General features: G+C 40.8%; 6 protein-coding genes and 1 long non-coding RNA gene across 11 annotated transcripts; 3 read left to right on the top strand and 4 right to left on the bottom strand.

The window, feature by feature from the left end:
* Nucleotides 1–113: 113 nt before the first annotated feature.
* LOC104823236 (BTB/POZ domain-containing protein At5g03250) lies at nucleotides 114–2,776 on the top strand. The gene is made up of 4 exons (XM_010554704.2): nucleotides 114–424; nucleotides 819–888; nucleotides 968–2,188; nucleotides 2,259–2,776. Exons 1-4 carry the CDS (start codon nucleotides 366–368, stop codon nucleotides 2,646–2,648), a joined length of 1,740 nt encoding a protein of 579 aa, XP_010553006.1. The 5' UTR covers nucleotides 114–365; the 3' UTR covers nucleotides 2,649–2,776.
* A 522-nt stretch (nucleotides 2,777–3,298) lies between these two features.
* Nucleotides 3,299–6,573, top strand: LOC104823237 (isocitrate dehydrogenase [NAD] catalytic subunit 5, mitochondrial-like). 2 transcript variants are annotated; one of them, XM_010554706.2, is made up of 8 exons: nucleotides 3,299–3,507; nucleotides 4,053–4,100; nucleotides 4,510–4,830; nucleotides 4,926–5,087; nucleotides 5,229–5,303; nucleotides 5,507–5,616; nucleotides 5,699–5,771; nucleotides 6,088–6,573. In XM_010554706.2, the coding sequence occupies exons 1-8, from the start codon at nucleotides 3,370–3,372 to the stop codon at nucleotides 6,277–6,279; spliced, it is 1,119 nt and encodes a 372-aa protein (XP_010553008.1). In that variant the 5' UTR covers nucleotides 3,299–3,369; the 3' UTR covers nucleotides 6,280–6,573. The 2 variants fall into 2 exon arrangements, with proteins under 2 accessions (XP_010553008.1, XP_010553007.1); XM_010554705.2 differs by having other exon boundaries at nucleotides 3,300–3,501; nucleotides 4,047–4,100.
* Nucleotides 6,574–6,733: 160 nt separating this feature from the next.
* Nucleotides 6,734–10,495, bottom strand: LOC104823234 (cell division control protein 48 homolog E). Its single transcript, XM_010554702.2, has 9 exons — nucleotides 10,309–10,495; nucleotides 10,002–10,164; nucleotides 9,504–9,732; nucleotides 8,625–9,391; nucleotides 8,311–8,532; nucleotides 8,134–8,205; nucleotides 7,768–8,049; nucleotides 7,312–7,671; nucleotides 6,734–7,228 (listed from the first exon to the last, which is right to left on the bottom strand). Exons 1-9 carry the CDS (start codon nucleotides 10,335–10,337, stop codon nucleotides 6,926–6,928), a joined length of 2,427 nt encoding a protein of 808 aa, XP_010553004.1. The 5' UTR covers nucleotides 10,338–10,495; the 3' UTR covers nucleotides 6,734–6,925.
* Nucleotides 10,496–10,946: 451 nt separating this feature from the next.
* Nucleotides 10,947–12,150, top strand: LOC109117080. 4 transcript variants are annotated; one of them, XR_002024567.1, is made up of 4 exons: nucleotides 10,947–11,058; nucleotides 11,142–11,266; nucleotides 11,495–11,573; nucleotides 12,067–12,150. It is a non-coding gene; the product is annotated as an uncharacterized LOC109117080 (long non-coding RNA). The 4 variants fall into 4 exon arrangements; XR_002024568.1 differs by having other exon boundaries at nucleotides 11,495–11,876; XR_002024569.1 differs by lacking the exon at nucleotides 12,067–12,150 and adding an exon at nucleotides 11,790–11,989.
* Nucleotides 12,151–12,440: 290 nt separating this feature from the next.
* Nucleotides 12,441–13,153, bottom strand: LOC104824506 (auxin-induced protein 6B-like). Its single transcript, XM_010556611.2, has one exon. The coding sequence runs from the start codon at nucleotides 12,807–12,809 to the stop codon at nucleotides 12,441–12,443; it is 369 nt and encodes a 122-aa protein (XP_010554913.1). The 5' UTR covers nucleotides 12,810–13,153.
* Nucleotides 13,154–13,918: 765 nt separating this feature from the next.
* Nucleotides 13,919–15,513, bottom strand: LOC104823233. The gene is made up of 2 exons (XM_010554699.2): nucleotides 15,170–15,513; nucleotides 13,919–14,381 (listed from the first exon to the last, which is right to left on the bottom strand). Exons 1-2 carry the CDS (start codon nucleotides 15,464–15,466, stop codon nucleotides 14,115–14,117), a joined length of 564 nt encoding a protein of 187 aa, XP_010553001.1. The 5' UTR covers nucleotides 15,467–15,513; the 3' UTR covers nucleotides 13,919–14,114.
* A 143-nt stretch (nucleotides 15,514–15,656) lies between these two features.
* Nucleotides 15,657–21,172, bottom strand: LOC104823232 (FAD synthase-like). The gene is made up of 17 exons (XM_010554698.2): nucleotides 20,958–21,172; nucleotides 20,743–20,846; nucleotides 19,868–19,913; nucleotides 19,630–19,787; nucleotides 19,380–19,497; nucleotides 19,171–19,253; nucleotides 18,647–18,706; nucleotides 18,290–18,538; nucleotides 17,866–17,962; nucleotides 17,644–17,694; nucleotides 17,472–17,552; nucleotides 17,234–17,305; nucleotides 16,790–16,852; nucleotides 16,499–16,651; nucleotides 16,263–16,320; nucleotides 16,129–16,181; nucleotides 15,657–16,058 (listed from the first exon to the last, which is right to left on the bottom strand). Exons 2-17 carry the CDS (start codon nucleotides 20,841–20,843, stop codon nucleotides 15,981–15,983), a joined length of 1,521 nt encoding a protein of 506 aa, XP_010553000.1. The 5' UTR covers nucleotides 20,844–20,846; nucleotides 20,958–21,172; the 3' UTR covers nucleotides 15,657–15,980.
* Between the last annotated feature and the right edge of the window lie 387 nt (nucleotides 21,173–21,559).

Raw genomic sequence — 21,559 nt, 5'->3', positions numbered from 1 at the left:
AATATAACATACCAAGAAGGCTACATGTAATTCGCATATACATGTGCATATACGAGTAAACGTGCGTACATATACGTACATTCATACATCTATATATATTTGTGTCAAGACCTTCTAGATGGAGGAGAGGGTTCACAAAATCAAATAGGAGAAAAATGAGGGAGACTGCGGAGCTTCTTCCCTCTCTTCACTGCTTTAGACTCGTTCTCTCTCTCTCTCTCTCTCTCTCTCTCTCTCTCTCTCTCTCTCTCGTTTGCTCAAAATGAGGATCACTGTCCGATCATTTCTGTTTGTAACAATCTGTCGTGTCTTCCTCCTTCTCTGTTACTGCTCCGTTGCTTTTCAGACACCGAGATTGGTTTCCAATGGCGTTTATGAGGCTCGGCTCCAAATCCGAAGCCTTCCATCGGGAAGGTCAAACATGGTATTCGTTTCTGCATTTGCCTCCTCCCATTCCCTCCTTCGCTGCTCACATGTTCATGAATTCGATGAATTTGCTGATGGGTCTTTAGTTTCGGTCAGGAATTGCAATGGGTTTCTCGTTACCGTAGAAAATTTCGACACATTCCGTGATTAGTGGCTCTTTTTATTTTGAATTTCTGAAATCGAAATGGGTCTTTTGCTTAAACTCTTCATCTCCAATGGAATCGCTGAGGGAATCTTGTTTTCGTTCTGAATTGGCATGAACGGTTCTCTGTTAATTTCTATTCTGAATTCGAAAATTAGACAACCCCTTGAGAAAATGATGGATCATAATGCAATCTAGTCTGTTTATGAACCGATTCTCCATGGTTTGTCTTCTCGTGTGTCATCTGCAGGCTTTGTACCACAGGGCTTGTAAGCGATGTGACAATAGAAGTCTTAGACATGACATTTCACCTCCATAAGGTTCATCTCTCTTCTTCTCCTAATCAGACAACATGTAGCAGAAGATGAGTTCTCATGCTTTGTATAAAAATGGCTGCAGTTCCCATTGCTATCTCGAAGTGGACTTCTCGAGAAACTCATCGAGGAGAGTTCAAATGCCGATGGCTCGGCTTGTGTTTTGAAGCTCGACGATATCCCGGGAGGAGGAAAAACGTTCGAGCTCGTGACCAAATTCTGCTACGGTGTGAAAATCGAGCTAACGGCTATGAATGTCGTCAGCCTCAGATGTGCGTCCGAGTACCTTCAGATGACGGATAACTATGGAGATGGGAATTTGGTCGGTATGACCGAGGGTTTCCTCAACGAGGTGTTCGGAAACTGGACAGATTCCATCAAAGCTCTTCAAACGTGCGAAGAGGTCGTGAATTACGCTGAAGAGCTTCACATTATCTCGAGGTGCGTCGATTCCTTGGCTATCAAGGCTTGTGCTGACCCGAGCCTTTTCAACTGGCCAGTTGGAGGGAAGAATATTAGTGCGCGGATCAGAGAAGATGATGCCAGTTTGTGGAACGGAATCTCGGCTTCCGGAAGGTGTCAACCTACTGGTGAAGATTGGTGGTTCGATGATGCCTCATGTCTCAGCTTATTCCTGTTCAAAAGACTCGTTCTAGCCGTAGAATCTCGAGGAATGAAACCCGAGAGTATAGCTTCGGCTGTCATGTACTATGCCAGGAGGCATATCCCTGTAATGAACAGACAAGTGAACATGGATGAGCAAGTGTCGGTAGAGATGTTATCTCCTTCGGAAGCCGAGCAAAGGGTTTGTCTCGAAGAGATCGTTGGCTTGCTTCCAAGCAAGAAAGGAGTAACCCCAACGAAATTTCTTCTTCGGCTGCTTCAGACGGGTATGGTGTTACATGCAAGCCAGTCATCTAGAGAAGATCTCGAGAAACGGGTCGGTCTCCAGCTGGATCAAGCTGCTCTCGTGGATCTTCTCATACCGAATATCGGCTACTCGGAGACACTTTACGATATAGATTGCGTCCTGAGGATGATTGAGCATTTCGTCTCGGCTGAACAAGGAGGAGGAGTCATGGCTTCTCCTCCTTGCATCATGGAGGAAGGACAGCTGGTGAAAGAAGGGGCTGATGCTCTAACGCCATTGACAATGGTGGCAAATCTGATAGATGGGTATCTAGCCGAGGTTGCTCCAGACGTTAACCTAAAGCTCGTGAAGTTCGAAGCCATTGCTTCCGCCATTCCCGACTATGCAAGGCCCCTTGACGATGGAGTTTATCATGCGGTAGACGTGTACTTGAAGGTAAAAAAACTGATTCTAACCATGGATTTCCAAGACTTGGATTGATCTTCGAGCTCCGAAAATTTTGCAGGCGCATCCATGGATCACGGATTCAGAGAGAGAGCAGATATGCAGGCTGATGAACTGCCAGAAACTCTCGTTGGAAGCCAGCACGCACGCAGCTCAGAACGAGAGGTTACCTCTTCGAGTAATCGTTCAGGTTCTTTTCTTCGAGCAACTTAGGCTAAGAACGTCTATATCGGGATGGTTCTTCGTCTCTGAAAACCTCGAGAACGGGGAAAACCCTAGCGGGACCGTGAAGGAACGGGTCTCGGAGCTCGAAAAGGAGTGCATGAACATGAAGCAAGAGCTACAGAAGCTGGTGAGGACGAAGAGGAGCTGGAAGAATTTCACTAGGAAGTTGAACTTCAAGAAGAAATCAGAGTGTTGCAAGCCAAAGGATCAAACACCTACAGTTTAGAAAAAAAAAACTGAAATTTAGAATTCTTGGAAGAAAAAAAAACATGTCAGATCTTTCTGTTTTGTTGTTCTTGTATGTTTTGTCTGTTTTTCTTTGCCTTAGTTTGAAATATTACTGAGATTCTTCTCTTTCTGCACATTGAATAGGAAAAGTGTTCATTAGATTTAATTATTACAAATAAATGAATCTTATTGTTAGATTTTGTTAATTACAATAAGGGAAACTTGAAAAAAAAAGAGCTCTCAACATTTAACGTGTCTATAAATGTCGGTTTTGAGGCGGTATAAATGTCGGTTAGCAATAAACCGGTCGGTACGAACTAGGACGGTCCCGGTTGGAGGAAGAATATGACCGGGGTCATGTACGGGTCCGGAGGGCAGAAGCCGAAGTGACTCATTGTCTTTTGTGCCCAGATGGGAGATTCAGATGATAGGAAGTTAGCAAGGGAATCTGTAATTTGCCGCGCAATCATAAGGAAAATCGTCGGTTAGAAAGGGTTTTCTTGGGGAATTTTATTTTTAAGGAAAATAAACTGCGTGCAGTTTCGTTATTATACGTACGTACTTCTTGCCGTTTGAGATGAGCCCATCCGTAGTGTTAACTTTTCAGAAACTACACGGTGTTTCTATCTACGAGAAGGAAATGCGTTCGCGCGGTGTGAAGCGACGAAGAGACGCAACCTCGCATAAAAACTTGCTGCGTTCTTCTGTGGCTCGAGGTGATGATCATGGCTGCACAGCTCGCGAGACGGCTGATCGGAAGGTGGTCGACCCAGATCCTTGGAACTGCCAACCATAGCTCCGGTACGGTTACGTCTTTCGCTAGGCCTTTCTCATCCTCGCCGATCACCGCAACGCTCGAGTCTTCACGAAGATCTGCATACCACCTCTCAACCGGAGAACCAGGTGGAGAGTTGATTCCTTTTGGATGTTGTAGTCAGCAAGGGTCCTTCCATCTTCGAGCTGCTTACCAGCAAAGATGAGTCTCTGTTGGTCTGGAGGGATTCCTTCTTTGTCTTGAATCTTTGCCTTTACATTGTCAATGGTGTCGGAGCTTTCAACCTCGAGGGTGATCGTTTTACCGGTAAGAGTCTTTACGAAGATCTGCATACCACCTCTTAACCGGAGAACCAGGTGGAGAGTCGATTCCTTTTGGATGTTGTAGTCGGCCAAGGTGCGGCCATCCTCAAGCTGTTTGCCGGCAAAGATAAGCCTTTGCTGGTCCGGAGGGATTCCTTCCTTGTCCTGGATCTTTGCTTTGACATTGTCAATGGTGTCCGAACTCTCAACTTCGAGAGTGATGGTCTTGCCGGTGAGGGTTTTCACAAATATTTGCATCTGGCGACAGAATTCCAGACAATAACTTATCAGCACGGGCAACCAAAACAGAAAACTGTCGACGCTCTTCCCTGGCGACGGGATCGGTCCCGAGATCGCCGAATCTGTCAAACAGGTCCGTTCTTCGTAATCGGGTTTCTTCTATAACTATTATTCGTTCATTATATGGGAAGGAGAGGATTGCGTCATTGTTTTTTTGGTTGGATTTGCGAGTTTGATTTTTTTTTTGTTTTGTCTGGTTTGACCGATGCATACTACTTTGATGTTAAGATTGGGTTGTTTAGTGTTTTGTTTCCGAAGGGTTGACTGTGGTTTTCTTTCATTATGCCTTATAATTTTGAGTTCTGGGAGCATGATTACCAAGGGGTTGATTCAGGCTGACTGGAGAATTGTAGAAAGTCCTGATGGCTTTGTAAATTGTGATGTACCATGGGGAGATTAGAATCTCAGCGCGTAGAATTTTGTGCATTTTCTGCTGCTGATGGTCGATTTCTGTGAAAGTTTCTAACTTTATGCCGATGCAGGTGTTTAATACTGCTGGGGTTTCTGTTGAATGGGAAGAACACTATGTTGGGACTGAAATAGATCCTAGAACACAGAGCTTTTTGACATGGGAAAGTCTCGAATCTGTCCGGAGAAACAAGGTTGGCTTGAAAGGACCAATGGCAACACCGATCGGGAAGGGTCATCGTTCTTTGAACTTGACTCTTAGAAAAGAGCTGAACTTGTATGCCAATGTCAGGCCTTGCTACAGTCTTCCTGGATACAAAACCCGATACGATAATGTTGATCTTATAACCATCCGTGAGAACACAGAAGGAGAGTACAGTGGTCTCGAACATCAGGTCGGTTTTGTTGGTGTGTTCAGATAGTGACCCTTTGTTTATTCATCCCTTTGAAATTTTTTACCGATGTTTGTTTCTTGCTTTTGGTTTGGTAGGTCGTTAGAGGTGTTGTGGAAAGTCTTAAAATCATTACCCGTCAGGCGAGTTTGAGAGTGGCTGAGTATGCATTTCACTATGCCAAGACTCATGGAAGAGATAGAGTGTCTGCAATTCACAAAGCCAATATTATGCAGAAAACCGATGGTCTCTTTCTCAAGGTTTGCTCATCTGACAAAAACTCTGGAATGCATTATCACCTTCTTAAATGAAATACAACGAGAGAAAAGTAGTCTAGCTAGCTTGTTTTTGCTGGTTGTTCTGATACAAGGTGGCGTTTATATTTCCTATTTTCTTTCCAGTGCTGCCGTGAGGTTGCAGAGAAGTATCCTGAGATTGTATACGAGGAGGTTGTCATTGACAACTGCTGTATGATGGTATGTTACATGCATTATTCAAATTATGATTTTCTTGATCGGGTTTGTGTGACAGTGCTTAGGGTTAGCTTGTAGATTTGATCATTTACATATTGAAGCAACATTGCTCTATGAGTTCCGCTATAACTAAACCGGGAATGAGTTAATTTTAGAAAAGGGTCTTTTGGGTAATAATACATGACCAGCAATCTTGATGTAAACAGCTTGTAAAAAATCCGGCACTTTTTGATGTCTTGGTAATGCCAAACCTCTATGGTGACATTATCAGTGACTTGTGCGCTGGACTGGTTGGAGGACTAGGCTTGACTCCGAGGTAAAATTTTGGATCCTTCATCTCGTATAATTCTTACGAGTAGCGAGCCTATTCATCTAATGCCTAATCATCCTTGATGCAGTTGTAATATCGGGGAAGGTGGTATTTGCCTTGCTGAAGCTGTGCATGGTTCTGCTCCTGATATTGCTGGAAAGGTTTGTCCTTTGAAAGCTATTTGGCCATTTTCCATCTTTCTCACCTTCCTCTTGTCTGCATTTTTCTTGGTTGAACATTCAGAAATAGTACTTTCGGTGAACCGGGTAAATGATCTGCTTCTAGTTTTAGAAAATTTTGACATCTAGGTAGTAGATTTAGATGCTTAATCGGGTTATAAACCATTGTTAATGACTAGCAAAAGTAGCTGCTACTGCAATGAAACTTCTCATTCTTGTGAGACTGAAATCTGTATCTATCTGCTCTGTGCTTAAACGGCATTTTCGGGTTTTTGATTCATTTTTTTTTATGGAACAGAACCTGGCAAACCCGACAGCTCTGCTTCTGAGCGGAGTGATGATGTTGCGGCACTTGAAGCTCAACGAGCAAGCCGAGAGGATCCACAATGCCATCATCAACACCATAGCCGAGGGCAAGTTCAGGACAGCGGATCTCGGGGGAACTTCAACCACGACAGAGTTCACGAATGCAATCTGCGATCATCTCTGAACCCACCCGTAAAAATCATCAAAAAATCATTTTCCCTCTTGAATCTCTCTCTACTCAATTTGCAACTTGATTCGTCTTCAGGGGGCTTAGCCTTTTGATTCTTGATGTTTTTTTTTCCTACAAGGAGAGAATAATAAAAAAAAAAACATGGCATTGCCATTAGCCCCTGATCATGATATGATCATTGAGGCCAAAGATTGATAACAGGAAGGAGATGTTGTCCAAACCCATCACCAAGGGGAAGGGGTGGTTTGTTTCAATATTAATGGCAGTTCTGGCTGGCTAATTATATTTTGTTTATTCCCTTTTGATTTTTTTAAAAAAAATAAAACATACTGTATCCTTGTATTCAACAGTATTCTTAATACATAAAGAATAAATTGAGAGTTGTATAACAAAATAATCTCAATTTATTGAACACATAATTAATCGTCATCATTATTTATTGAGAGAGTGATGAAAATTAGTACTCTTGAACATTATTTATTATAATGTTCTTGGAAAAAGATTAATTAGGAAATAATAAACACTAACTAAATGGGAAATATAATCTGAAAGTGCTCAAAGCAATCATCTGTCTTCTAGTGCCTTTTAACATCAGACATATAGCAGAGCAAGTTTCTCGTGATGAGCAGAGCCAAATCAGCTAACTGTAGAGGTCATCTTCATCGGCGGCCGCAGCAGAAGAAGTGGAAAAAGGGTCAGCGGTGGCTGCAGTGCCAGTAGCCTCTGAGAATCTGAACTCACTTCCAAAGCCTCTTGATTGCTGCAGCGTCTGGGCAAAGGCTTGGTACTTGCGGATATCCGCATCGCTCACACTTCTTCTTGCGTATTTCATCGATTCCTCGAAATGAGCTGCTTTAATCTCCGCCACCTCTTCCTCCCCCTCCACCTCGTCTTCCTCCATTGCTTCCTGGTTTTTCCTCCTCCTCCTTTCCCTCTCGATGTCCTGAAACAAACCCTTGCTGGTTAGAAATCGGATCGAGAATTTTGATGTAAAGGTAAATCCTTTGTCTACGAACGATAATATACCTTCTCGATGTTTTCTCTAATCGCATATTTGCAAGCCCTCTGGCAAATCTCGGTGATATCGGCTCCACTGAATCCCTGGGTGTATTTGGCGAGTGCCCTGAGGTCGACATCTTTAGCCACAGGGGATTTCCTCAGGCATGCCTTGAAGATCTGGAGACGAGATTCTTCATCGGGAAGGGGAATGTAGATGAGCTGGTCGAGCCTTCCAGGACGGAGGAGAGCCGGGTCGATTATGTCAGGTCTGTTGGTTGCTCCGATGATAAAGACGGTCTTTTTGGCGTTCATTCCATCCATCTCGGTAAGGAGTTGGTTCAGCACTCTGTCAGCTGCACCACCTGCATCGCCCACACTGCTTCCTCTCTGAAAAGAAAAAGCAAAGTACAAAAAGACAGACAGATTTAGCTATGGAAATCGGAAAAAGGTCCCTGAATGTATAGGAAGAATGTTATACAAAACCTGAGTAGCAATAGAGTCGAGCTCGTCAAAGAATAGGACACAAGGAGCTGACTGACGAGCCTTGTCAAAGATTTCACGAACGTTAGCTTCACTTTCTCCAAACCACATTGTGAGAAGTTCCGGACCTTTGACACTGATGAAGTTTGCTTGGCACTCGTTAGCAATGGCCTTGGCCAGCAGGGTTTTCCCACATCCGGGAGGGCCATAGAAGAGGACTCCCTTTGATGGAGACATTCCAAACTTCTCGAACTTCTCTGGGTGCTCCACAGGGTATTGGACGGTCTGTATTGCACAAAAAGCATGGATCTTTAGATCTGTAAACTTGTTAAAATGCACATGATTATCGGTTTTGGCAATAGCAATTACCTCCTGAAGCTCCCTCTTGACGTTCTCGAGACCTCCAATATCCTCCCAAGAGACATTGGGCACTTCAACAACCTGTAAAGTAAACAATTAAATACCGAAAAAGGTGAGAGCAGAGCTCTCAATCAAAAGAAGCGGATGGATTGCTGGTTCGAAAAAGTAAACATTGCCAACACTCACAGTTTCACGAAGAGCGGATGGATTGCTGTTTCCAAGAGCAGTCTGGAAGTGTTCGTTGGTCACTGCCATTGAGTTGAGGATTTCAGCATCTATTGAGTCATCTTCCAAATCAATCACATCCATCTTCTCCCTGATGCATTGGAGGGCAGCCTCAGTGCACAGAGCTGCAAGATCAGCACCGACATAACCGTGTGTGTCCTTGGATATCCTTTCGAGATCAACCTGAATAAGAAAAATCATGTTACAGAGTTTCGATCCAGTAAACATACACTGGGGAACATAAGCGAACAGGCAGGGCAAGAATTAGAATTTACATCTTCAGCTAGCTTCATGTTCTTTGTGTGGATCCTGAGGACTTCAAGACGTCCAACTTCATCAGGAACTCCGATATCGATCTCCCTGTCAAATCTTCCAAACCGTCTCAAAGCTGGGTCAATGCTGTTTGGACGGTTGGTTGCTCCAATGACAATAACGTGAGAACGAGCTTTGAGCCCATCCATAAGTGTAAGAAGTTGGGAGACAATCCTCCTCTCAACTTCTCCATTTGTCTTCTCCCTTTTCGGTGCAATGGAATCAATCTCATCGATGAAAATGATAGACGGGGCGTTCTTCTCAGCTTCCTCAAATGCTTTTCGTAGGTTACTCTCACTCTCACCAGCAAGTTTGGACATGATTTCAGGTCCATTGATACAGAAGAAGAATGCTCCAGTCTCGTTAGCCACAGCACGAGCAATTAAAGTCTTACCAGAACCAGGAGGGCCATAAAGCAGAATTCCCTTCGGTGGCTTCACACCGATTGACTTGAATAGTTGAGGGTGCCTCAATGGAAGCTCAACCAGTTCCCTAATCTGAGCCATCTGCTTCCTTACACCTCCAACATCATCATAACCGACTTCATCAAGTCTTTCCTCATCCTCCCTTTTCACTGGCTCTCCCTCACAGAAAATCTCTGTGTCCGGAGCAACCACACAGTACTCGGCAGGATCAGTCTCAATCACTTTGAACTCCACACTCCTCATTCCTCCTCTGACAAGGAAGAGATCGCCCTTCCTTACTGGGCGGTATGCTTCCAGGAAATAAGCTGCGAATGCAAAATTCTCGCATCAGAAATCACTCAAGTAATACAAACCGCCATCTCAAAAGAGACAACCAACCCTACCACATTAACTAAAAGCAGAAAAAGCTCAACTTACGTTTCAGGTATGCATCGAAGAGGTTCCCTGTAACACCTTCAACCGTGTCATCAATCGGCAATATGTGCACACGCTTTCCGTATTTCACATCAGGGCATTGATGAACAGAAACAACATCTCCCAGTCTAACCCTCAAATTAGACCTGACAACCTTGTTCATTCTGATTTTGGGTTCCTCACATGTTTCATCAGCAAGGGCAATGCAGATAGTGTCCTTCCTTTTCTTACCCTGACAGCCGAGAGCCAATAAGAGGTCAAGGGTAAGTATGCTGATGAGGCATATCAAATTATTAATATAGTTGTAATGCAAGTTCCTCAACTCCCAGCTAGAAAACGCATAGATTCACACAAGAATACATCAACCCACATTAAAACCCTAATTCGTGTAACAGCAGAAACCAACATTCAATCAACCATCAGAACACATCGGCGGCGGCGTCGTCGTCAACATCATCACGATTGCCATAATTCCGATTAAACAAAGCAAATAGATTAAACCTTGATGAGGATCGTATCGCCACGGAAGATCTGAAGCTTCTCCATGGTCGTGGGGTGGAGAGAGACGACAGAGTTGTCATCGTTGACAGCCTCGTCGACAACGAGTCGGTTCGGAGCCTTCTTCCTCTCCAGAATCGCAGTACTGAAGTCCTTCTTCGATTTCCTGAAACAGAACAACGAACCCAGAAAAGAAGATGAAGTAAACAAGACCCGAGATAAACCAAAAAAAAAACAAAAACCTAATTCACAAGCCCAAAGATCGCAACTTCTCGATCGAGAAACCAGAGCCGGGAATGCGGGAACTTACGACTCAGAGGATTCAGCTTGGTTAGACATGGCGGTTCTCGAATTAAGCAGAAGATTTCTCTCAGAAACTGAAGAAAGTTGAGGTTTTTTCCCTCAAGCTCCCTGAGAAAGATCGATTGTTGGGTATAGCGGTAATGGGATAGGAGTGGCCGAATCGAATCACCCGAAAGATTTCCTTCTAAGCTCTAACGATACGGAGATCATGTGTGTATATATATATGTAATTCTGTAATTATACCGTTAGTTTATAATACGTATTTACTTAAATTGGAAACTTTCTCGCGATTTTTTTTTGTAAATCTTTTAGTTTGTTCTTTTTTATTCCCTTTTTAAAAAGCTAAATGTCAAATATAAGTATTTATTTTTAGGTAACGGATATCATCAATCATGTATATTTATATATATGTATATAATTCTCTAATTATACCGTTAGTTTATAATACGTATTTACTAAATTGGAAACTTTCTTACGATTTTTTTTTGTAAATTTTTTAGCTTGTTCTTTGATTCCTTTTTTAAAAGCTAAATGCCAAATATAAGTATTTATATTCACGTATGACGTATCCACATAACAAGGTTTCGTCCTATCCACGGATAGGATATCACAATCTCTGTTTCCAAACAAGGAGAGAACGGAAACCATGATCAATTTCCAGATAAAAAGCCCGCTGAGAAGTGAGCGCGAGGAAGAGAAGAAAATGGATCAGCGGCCTTCTTCTCCGTAATGAACTGGTTCAGCCCCCTACATGTGGTAGCTCTCCGATCAGTTCAAGTGTTCTTCTTTTTCTCTCCCTCGATTGAATTCTCACCTAATTTTTTCTGGGTTTGTGTTAGAATCTCGTGCGAATGTCTGGGTTTTGCATTGTTTTCTGTTCTACGGCGAAAGTTTCGAACTTTTAAGGGTTGGTGTCTCTCTCAACGTTCGAACTTTTAATCTGCGTATCTGATCACGACTGCAGGTTCGGATTTTGAGCTTGCTTCGTGATTTTTGTTTCTGTCGTTTGCTTGAGCTATTCTTCTTTGATGTCGAATGAATACAACTATATAAGGAATTCAGCTGTTTCGTTTACTTTTCAATTTATTGTAACATTTTGGTGCTTACACAGCTTTGTTTTGTAAGCTCATCTATCAGATCGTTTCTGCTTTTCTGCCCATTCACCATTCCTTTGAACTCTTACATTTTGCAGTTGGCACGACAAGTGGATGTTGTTTGAGCAATACCGCTGGAGGAAAGCCAGGGCAAAGATCCAGCCTTACGAATTCAAGGTTGAAATTTTTACGTTCCTGAATCTCGTTTCACGGATATATGCTATATGGCATGCCTTGATATATTTGCTTGGGCTGCTTTTGAAAATCTTCCCGTGTTCTCCTTTGTTCCCAATGGAATAAGATACCTATAGAAGTCCGAGACGCGTACTATTAAGTACGAATGTCCTTTATGTTTCCCATAGAAGCCTCCTTATCTCATCTGCTTTGTGACAGAGAGTGGAAGTAGAACAAGAACTTGTAAACGGCATGAGAATCTGTCTGTACTTGTGTGGTGTTCTATTCTTGTCCTGTTGGATTGAGGTACTTGTATTGGTTTAAGATTATACGTTTTTGTTTCTCTGGTTAAAGTATCTTGTTTCAGTGGCAGACCAGTCTTTCTGACAATTAGCAAGAGCGAACTACATTGTGTTTCAGTGGTTGAAGTATCATTGTCTCAAAAAATCCAGTTTTATCTGATTGTGAAATCCTCCTTTTGGTTGTCTTTGGGAAGGGAACATATTGAATTTTCAATGTTGGGACTCCGGTTGATGATTTGGACGTTCCTCCTAGTTTCTGGACTACTGGAACGAGAAGGCAAGAATCCTCGGTATCATAATTCGTTAGACGAACTGCTGATTTCCTATGCAGCATATATGATTTCTTGCTTGAATCAGGGAGAAGATGTATCTATTGAAGCTGCAGTAATGGCAATAGCATGTTTGATTAAGAGAACCCAGGTAAACTGAAGCATAATTCTATCTTTTCGAGCATGTTATCTCAGAGAAATGAGCATAAATCATGGCATGTGATTCTTGTTAACAAGTTATAGATGACATCATGATGAAAAGAATTAAGAGTTTTACATGTTTCTCATACTCATCTACCCTAGCGCTCAAGATCCAAACTTTGCTTCCTGTGGAACTGCAGGATCTTCTGCACTTCTTCTGGTCGGCAAGGGATGGCTAAAGGCCCTTTCTGCTGAAACCCGAACTCCTCTCTCGCTTGTTCAAGCAGCCTCAAGAACTCTGGTTTGTTCAACTCTCCCACCTCCAGAATAAACCTCTTCGCTTTCCCTCCTTTAACAGCAACCACGGCTACATGCCCTTCTTTCACATCATCAGGAACCGTCGTCGGATCAGCATTTGGGTCTTCTTCTTCTTCTTCTTCGAAAATACTCACTACCCTCTTCGAGGATCTTGGCAAAGACCAGAAAGATCGTAGCTTTTGGATGAAAAGCTTCAATATTTTGCACATTCTGACAGGACTTTGAAGAAATTCGGAGGTAGAGAGCTCAGGTGTGTTTCTTTCCGGAGGAGTTGGTGGAGAAGATTTGGGTTTAGGGAGTTTAAATCGGAACCGCGACGTGAACGAGGAAACAGCCTTTAGGAAATTTCTCGGCAAATGCCAAACATTTAATGCAATGTTTGATCGGTTTTCTTCATCTGTGTTTGTGCTGTTTCATCTTTGTGCTGAGAGAGAGTGGGGTCTCTTAACAAACACGGTTCTGCCTCTGCAGCTCTGTTAAAACGTCTCTTTGACTTTTTTTTTTTTGGGTCGTAATTAATATAATAATCTTCCCAATGTTAATTCTGATTTGTTGATATAAATATGTGTTTATTACTATCATGATAAATGAACCAAAAATTATGTCTTTGGGATTAGTCGTGTGAAAGCATTTTTTTTGTCCCATACCGACAGTATGTGGAACAGTGTTATATGTCTCTAAGCTTATCGTAAATGTTTTGTACGGAATGATTAAATGCGTTCAAACTTCAAACACCGTACAGTACCCTTTGGTACCACCGAATCATTCTCAAATCTCAAAATCCCAAGAGGAAGATCCTGAAATTTATAGTTTCTCTATAAAGCTTTTTTTTTTTTTTCCGAATCAGACAACGAAAAGATGCATGGGTTTTCTAATTTGTAGCTTTTTTTATTTATTTTGCTAAATATAAATATTTAAGTCTAATATATTCTATTAAAATACCATGGTATTCATTTTAGTTTGCTTATATAATGTGATTTTGTGCGGAAATTTTGGGAAACAAAGTGTGAAATTTCCGACGGACAATGTAGGGCCAAATATTCAATGAGCAAAAGAACATTGTGACACTTATTTCAAATGTTTGAATTCCGTTTATTTCTTTTTTATTTGCTCAATTTTTTTATTTTTTTTTTGGTAAAATATCATCTCCCATCCTTCTATTCTACTAAAGGAAAATAGAATGAAATTCCATTAGAATTTTTTTCTTCTAATACTTCACATTTACTAATCTGTAAACCGACATTAGTCTTAACCAAAAGAACCCAACTGTTAGCCAGAGACCAAATCTGATTCAATGTATGTGTGTAATATATACATATAAATATAACCAAGACTGGTTAATCTAGCTCCGGAATTGGCATCATCAGTTTATAACATTGCCAAAGGAGAAACATATCAGTTCAACAGAGAAAACCGAAAATCGAGATGATATGAGAGAATCAGACCTCGTTCAAAACCTGTTTCGGGATCATCATTAGACGGGAAAACACCCAACCCGAGATGATAAAAGAGAATCAGGCAGTTGATCGTCGTTCAAAACCTGTTCCGGGATCATCATTAGACGGGAAAACATCCAATCCGGTGACAAAGGCAGCAGGAGGGCCACGGCGGCACCTCTGCTGCATCTCGTCGACAATCTCCGGTGAACCGCTGAAGAGAGCTTCCACCGAACCGTCCCTACGGTTCCTGACCCATCCCTTAAGCCCTAGCTGCTTTGCATTCTCCACTGTCCAGTCCCTGTAGAACACTCCTTGAACTCTACCCTTTATCACAACCCTCACCTGCATCACCATTGACATCACCATCAACACCATCATCATCATCATCATCGCCATCATCATAATCATCAGTTCACAATTCATGTAGAACTAAAGAACGAAACTTGTGATCCATCAAGAAGATTTCTTCGATGTGAAATCAAGGAACCGTTTCACTGATGTAATTGTTGAGATTAGCAGGAGGAGGACAGAAATACATTTGAAGGTCCAGAATATCGAAAACAGGGAGAGGAACCGATAAACATGTATAATCTGATTGATGGAATTAAAAGATTGCAGATTTTTCAAGATTGATCCATCAAATCAAAGAGATAGCAATCTGGATGAAGCATCAAATGCAACAAACAGCAGATTAATTTGGATCAACATTGAATGACATCTGAATTCTGAATCCAACACAACTTCAAGCTGAATTGTTCATAGCAATGATTAACATCTTGAATCTTTTTTGATAAAGAACATCTTGAATCTTTACATGTGATGTGAACATAAAACTCAGTACAATATACATAATGAATGCATATAATCTCAACTACCATAGAACTTAGAACTGTTCGTCTCACGAAATCGATCAGAATCGCCATATACGCAAGCAACTACTATCAATCTGGAAACAGACGCGAATTCACCAGTGAATCAAACCATACAGATTCAATAATCGAACCCCATTGGACACGAAAACCCAACTCGAGATAAACCCTAATCTCGACAAAATCGATTCTCCTAAAACACTAAATTTGAAGTTCATAACCTTTGTCAGATTCCAAATTAAGAGAAGTTCACAACCGCACCGTTTTGGAGGAATCGGACTGACGGGAAAGCTCGTCTCCGGCATGAGTGGTCATGGAGGACAGAGGAGGAGACGAGGGAAGCCAGGGAAGAGGACGAAGATGCAGATGAGAGAGAGAGAATGGACGATGGCGGAAAGGGAGAAGAGGAAGAACAACAGAGTTTAGATGAAGAAGGGAAACGGAGAATCGACGAGAGTTATCTGCATGGAATCGAAATCGAGAAGAAGCAATGTCCAGAGCCTTCCCGAAACTCAGGAATCTGGTTGTTTGGAATTTTGGAATCGACGGCGACGCCATTGCCGTTGGATGAAACTGTCTGATGTTCCTGGTTTGATTAATGTACTGTCGAATCCGGTTCTCCCTAACCGGTTCGGTTACCCAAAAAATTTATTTTTTCTAGGGGGTCCTTGGGGGTCTTCTCCTCGCTTTTTGTATGAGAATGCTAAAAAGGCATGTGCTCAATCTTTTTAGGGACAGAGAATTTTAATTGCTGAATATAAAAAATAATAAGGATGTTAATATGTCTCCAGAGCCTCGGAGTCAGACAGAAGGTTTTGAATCTCGAGTCAGAGACATTACCATCTTATGGATCCTAAACAAGGGACATCGTTTCAGTTTTTCCTATGTGGACTCTTGCCCCTCTCATTCTCTGGTAAATGTTCTCTCCAGTTTCTTCCTTCCATTTCATCATCATATCAGTACTGAATACAGTGACTGACCCACTGAATCCGCCTATGATTCTCCTCGGCCGTACTCTGAAGCTTCATGGGCGTGAATGAAATTCCGAAATCATGGTCAAATACCCTTTTCCCTATTCGATTTCATCAAACACGCCCTCCTTGAATTTCTCGCGTAATGCTTCTACCGCAGAGTCGGTCCGTGCTTTGTCCTGCACAAAACACATAAGTGAGCCGAGAAATCCAGATTCAAAGGTCTGGTCTTTGGTGTTCCTTGTGTACCTCGCCCTTGAAGCAGATAACAATGGGCCCTTTCCTGGATTTTCGATAGCAACCTATGTTTTTGGTTGGAAGAAAACGATTAGAGAGAAGATTTCAAAGCTACAAACACAGATCAGAATAGGGAAATCACATACCGATATAGATGTCCGGGAATTCGAGACAAAGCTTGGAGAGAGGTCCTGCAACTTCAACCTGCATTTCGAGGAAACAGAGAAACTGATTCATGGACATATATTCTGCAGGAACTTTCATTCTCACACGGTTCATGGTATATAGATGTAACATACAAAAACCGGATGTACATGAAAAAGAAAACGATAAGGGTAATGAAAGGATATGAAATAGTAAGGAGTTAAAACGCGATACATACATCTGTTAAACTCGTCATTACACGTCTTGATGCATATGGATCCATAAGTGCCAAGACACCGCCCAGTTTCGTTAGTTCGGTCAGACATTCCCACTCTCTGTCCAGCTCGCAAGTATTTGTAGCAGTAAGAACGATCACGTTGCAACACTTTATCTACACCAAACGTGGAAAAAAATTATCAAAGGTTGTCATCCATCCACTCTCTGTCCAGTTCTGTTGTGAATCTTTATGTCTGATAAAAATCCTAAAACAAGTTCACCAGTACTTTCTTACGAGTTCTGAGACACTCACCAATGGAACCGAAAGCTTCTCATGATGCAATAGTTCAGTAATTCCTTCAGGCAACTGAGCCATCTGAATAAAAAAAAAAGAACGAAAAAAAAAAAGAACAGAAGAGACCTCATTTCGGGGCCAAATGCTGATACCATGCAATCTATAAGGAGTAAAAGGTGTATCACAATTCACACAAGGGATGATGGGATGATATCTACAAGGACGTCCATTTTTTAGAACCATTTCCCTTACAGAAAGAACCATCTAGACACCTACAAGCGTTCCTGTCTGCCCACACCAATTTTAAAGGTCGGTTTAATTATGAATGGGTTTTCAAACAGTGTATCATCTACACAAGTAAGGTTCACAAGCCGAGGGCCGAGACCAATCTGCTTACTGTAATGCCCATCAAGAAAATGAAGCTACATTATCAAATCCCCCACCAAAATGTATCATCCTCACCTCATTTCTGTCACCTGTGCAATGCTCGCCGATAAGATGCCTAAGGTATTCCTCAAACTCCTCATCGGGTGCCTGAATTAACAAGATTCACAATACCGGTCAACTGTCTTTCAATTGTTTAATTTTCATATAAAAATTTGAGTTTTTATTTATTCGAGGTCATCACCATTTGAAAAAAAAACAATTAAAAACAATGCAAAGAAATTGAAACATTTGTTAAACTGTTTAGAAAATATACCAGCCGAACCCCAAATGCCTTGGCAACGCCAGCCAAAGTAACATCTGAATGAAGTGGGCCGACTCCTCCATATATAAATACCTCCAAAAATATGATGTGTAGAATCCATCAGTCATGCCTGACAGCAACAAAACCTCTTTCTCAATCATGTTTATCTGCTCAAGGGACTTACCATATCATTGGTAGACGTTTGGCGTTCAACTTCCTCAGCTACAGAATCTATCTGGTTCAAGAAAGTAGTAAAACATTACACTGAGAGATGAGATTGATACGAGGAAAACATGCTTTTGTCTGATTAAAATTCTTCCATGTGTTAGTAAGCAGAACATAGAATTTTACAGATATTACTTTCACATGACCGAGAGGACGAATCTTAAAAAATATGGGAACTCACAACATTCCGAAGAACAGAAGTTTGATGCACAGACCAACCCACAGAGTTCAGTTTTTTACACAAAGATAGTCCCAACTGATCCTCAACAGTGCCAGACCTGAGCTATGGAACAGATAAAAGAGTTGGAAGAACTTCATTGCATCTGAATCTAGCAGAATATGAAAATCATATACTACGAGAAAAAGGCAATAAGGCATGCACCCATAAAGATGCTGACTTTAATGACATATATAGCAAGATGTTCTAGTTTTCGGGTGAGGATATGAAAACAAAGGATTAGATGATATCAGGAAAAATAACGCCAGTTCCATGCATCATCCTACCATTTGTATAAAAACTAGAATACCATTACGATGCAAGAATAAAGAAACCCTATATATTCACGGGGTAACAAATGAACCAGATAGTAAAGTATATGACTTACAGAATCTCATCACCAACAGCAATAATGGCGGCTGATAGCACCTTATGTTTATATGATTCATTATCTAGATCATTGCCAACCGAAGGAAAATTCTCACGACCTGAAGAAACTTTCTTGACTCTCCCTGCCCTCTCTAACCTCCCATCCGAGAGCAAGTAAGCAGGTTTAAACTTGTCTTTACTGTTCGAGTCATTAACACGCAACAATGCATTGGGAACCGTATCATGAATGCTCCCGATCGATGTGTATCTGCACATTCAGAAATATATACATGATGATAATAGTTGTTAGATGAACGGGTCACGATAAGCAAGAAACTGAAGTAGAACTCAATCAGAATATATGCAGGACTGTTACCCCTGGTCATAAAGGTTGCAGTACTTGACCTTGCAAGTTAAAATAAACGCCCAGACGTCTCTGCCATGAAAACTTGACAAATCAGGAATCAAAATGCACAACCAGAATCCAAACTTAAAAAATGAACATGACAGGACACATCCACCAAAATAAACCTCTGAAGAGGTACACTTATAAACAGAAATATTGTAGTTTCCAATATTTCAACCGATCATATTCCGGAAACTTCACGACAGATGATGCCAATTATATTGAAGTATATTCAACGACTGCACAAAGCAAGTTACGTATCTTTCTTCAAATTTCACAAAAAGCAACAGACTTTACCAGCATAGCAAGTACATAGCGGCAAATTAGTACTCACATCTGTTCGCATATCAGTCCTTCAAATTAAAAAGCCAAAGAATTGAAAACCAAACCAAAACCTGTTGCAATTTCTACAGCAAACACTTCTAGAGCAACTTCCAAACCAAGTGCAATCTAAGACAGTAACGATATGATATTGATCAAGGAGATAAAGAGACCTATATGACCAATCCAAGATAGGATTCACCCTCATGAAGGGGGGCCATCCAGGGGAACTAGGAGAGAATTGCTCCTGGCCAACCTGAAAAAACTCGGAGAATAAATAATCACGGTGTGAAATATTCTGCTGAACATACAAACTATATGCAGACAGTTTCGAAATTGAACTGTAATGGATTATCGAGACGTGGCACAGAATTGAAGATACCGCGGTAGGATCACCAATTCGGACACCAAGAAAAATTGCTCTGATAGGGCTAGCCTTTAGCAATGCTTCCAACCCTGATTTGAAATCTTGACGAATAATATCCAGTTGGAGATTATAACTGTCCATAGAGCAAAAGATATTTAGCAACCAGCAACACTCTAATAATCCCAGAACCCAAATGAACTTTGACAATCAATCTAAACACACTGTTTTCATTGAAAATACATAGGAATAGAAGAAGCCCCCTTACGTTTGAGCTGTATCATAAGTAAATCCATTTATTTCAGGAAATGCAGAAGGACTCTCAAAGTATATGGTTCGGATTGGAAAATGCAAGAGACCTCCATTAGAACAACTCTGCTCCTTCTTATGCAAGAAATAACCAGCCCTAAGAAGGTGCAGCAAAACCTAAAATCAAAATTAGAGTCACTATCACTCAGGAGTCATCAAAATATTTTTAGAAGGAAACCAGGTATGTCTGAGCTTACAGTTGAGTCCTTCCCTCCATTGAAACTAAAGGCAACTTCTTCAACTCTGCAAAAGATGACAAGTTTGATACTTTCGAGAGTCAGAACAGTTAATAGCATGTTAATGATATAAGTGATGCCATGCAACATAAGCAAACACTAAAAATGACAATCACTTAAAGAAAAATGGGTAGATGGGTCAACATAAAACTTCCATATTGATATAAAATGTAAAATACCGATTCTGTGAGTGCCACAAAACAACACTGAAACAGATCTCTCTGGTGTTCTTCAAAAAGGAAAAACTTACTGATATAAAACTGCGACAATGTTAACTAAGCCAGCCAAGAACACGGAAAAAGCAATTTACCACAATTAGGGAAAGGCAAATCATTGAAAGGGATGTTGAAAGTTCATACTGATAATATCCATCGCAAGAAGGCATTGCTTCCAAACTCACAGATATTATTGCTAGTTAACAAAATGCAATGTTTGATGTCCTGAACTACTGCAATTCAACTCACATAAATATTTATCTAAAATCCTACAACAACAACAACAACATCGCTTAATCCCAAGTTTATTTGGGGTTGCCGCGAGAATTCTTCATTTCCACTCATTTATCTAAAATCCTAAGCTTTAACTAAATCCGGCAAGAGTTTTGAACATTCAAAATCTGAAAACATTCCAAGGGTGTCGTCTCACAGAGAAACCGCGTGCAAATATAAAAGTGACAAATTTAGTTTCATCTAGATTTTCCGGCAAAAAAACTAAACGGCGTTCAGATTCCGACCACAGCAAGACACGATGCACGAATTCAAAGGACAGGATTAGAGAGATCGAGAATCTATGATTATGAATTTTAATTACGAAGAAAAAAAGAAGAAGGAACTCACGAGTAAAGAGCCAGAGCTCGTTTAATGACATAAATGGCGTTGTTGTACTTCGTCTTCAACCTCTTGTCGTCGCTTTCTCCGATCGCTTTGTCGATCTCCATTTTCTTTTCCAGAAACAAAAAAAGAATCAAAATTTCGAAAAACCCAGAAAAACCCACGACGCCATTGCTACAGATTTGCAAATTCTTGATGAATTTGGGGACTAAAGCCCTTACCTTCTCCGGACGAGCTCGAATTCGGTGGGAAGCTTTTGCGTCTGTTGCCGGGGAAGAGGAGAAGAAGGAGAAGGGGATTTTCCTGACTATCGAGAATTTCGGGTCTCTAAAGCTTCAGATTTTTTTATCGCCACAACCAGTTTATCTAAAAACCAACCAAAATTCTGAAATTGCAAAATAAGAATAAGCACAAAAGAACAGAGGAGAGAGAGAGAGAGACACGAAATCTTTCTTAGAGAAAAGAATGAAATGAATATTTTTTTTCGAATTAAAGATTCAAAGTTTATTCAGATCAGAGATTTTACTGCACACCCAAATCTGATTTGAGAGTCCTAAACCCTTTTTACGGTAAACAAATACAAATGTATATATAACATATGTAACTGCATAAATAATTCATTCATTAAATCTCTTATGCATAAATAATATATACTCCCTCTATTTTTTAAAATATCGTTTTAAATTTTTTCACGATTATTAAGAAAATATTAAAAAAGTATATACTCATATTAAATTATATTTTCAATAATTTTTATTGAAATTATTTTTTAAAATTAAAGGTATAATTGTAAAAAAAATTTATAGAAAATCTAAAACGACAT

Source organism: Tarenaya hassleriana, unplaced genomic scaffold, assembly GCF_000463585.1.
Source record: "Tarenaya hassleriana unplaced genomic scaffold, ASM46358v1 Cleome4, whole genome shotgun sequence".
Lineage (NCBI taxonomy): Eukaryota > Viridiplantae > Streptophyta > Magnoliopsida > Brassicales > Cleomaceae > Tarenaya > Tarenaya hassleriana.
Note: the sequence above shows the minus strand (reverse complement) of the source record. Positions and strands in the feature narration are given on the sequence as shown.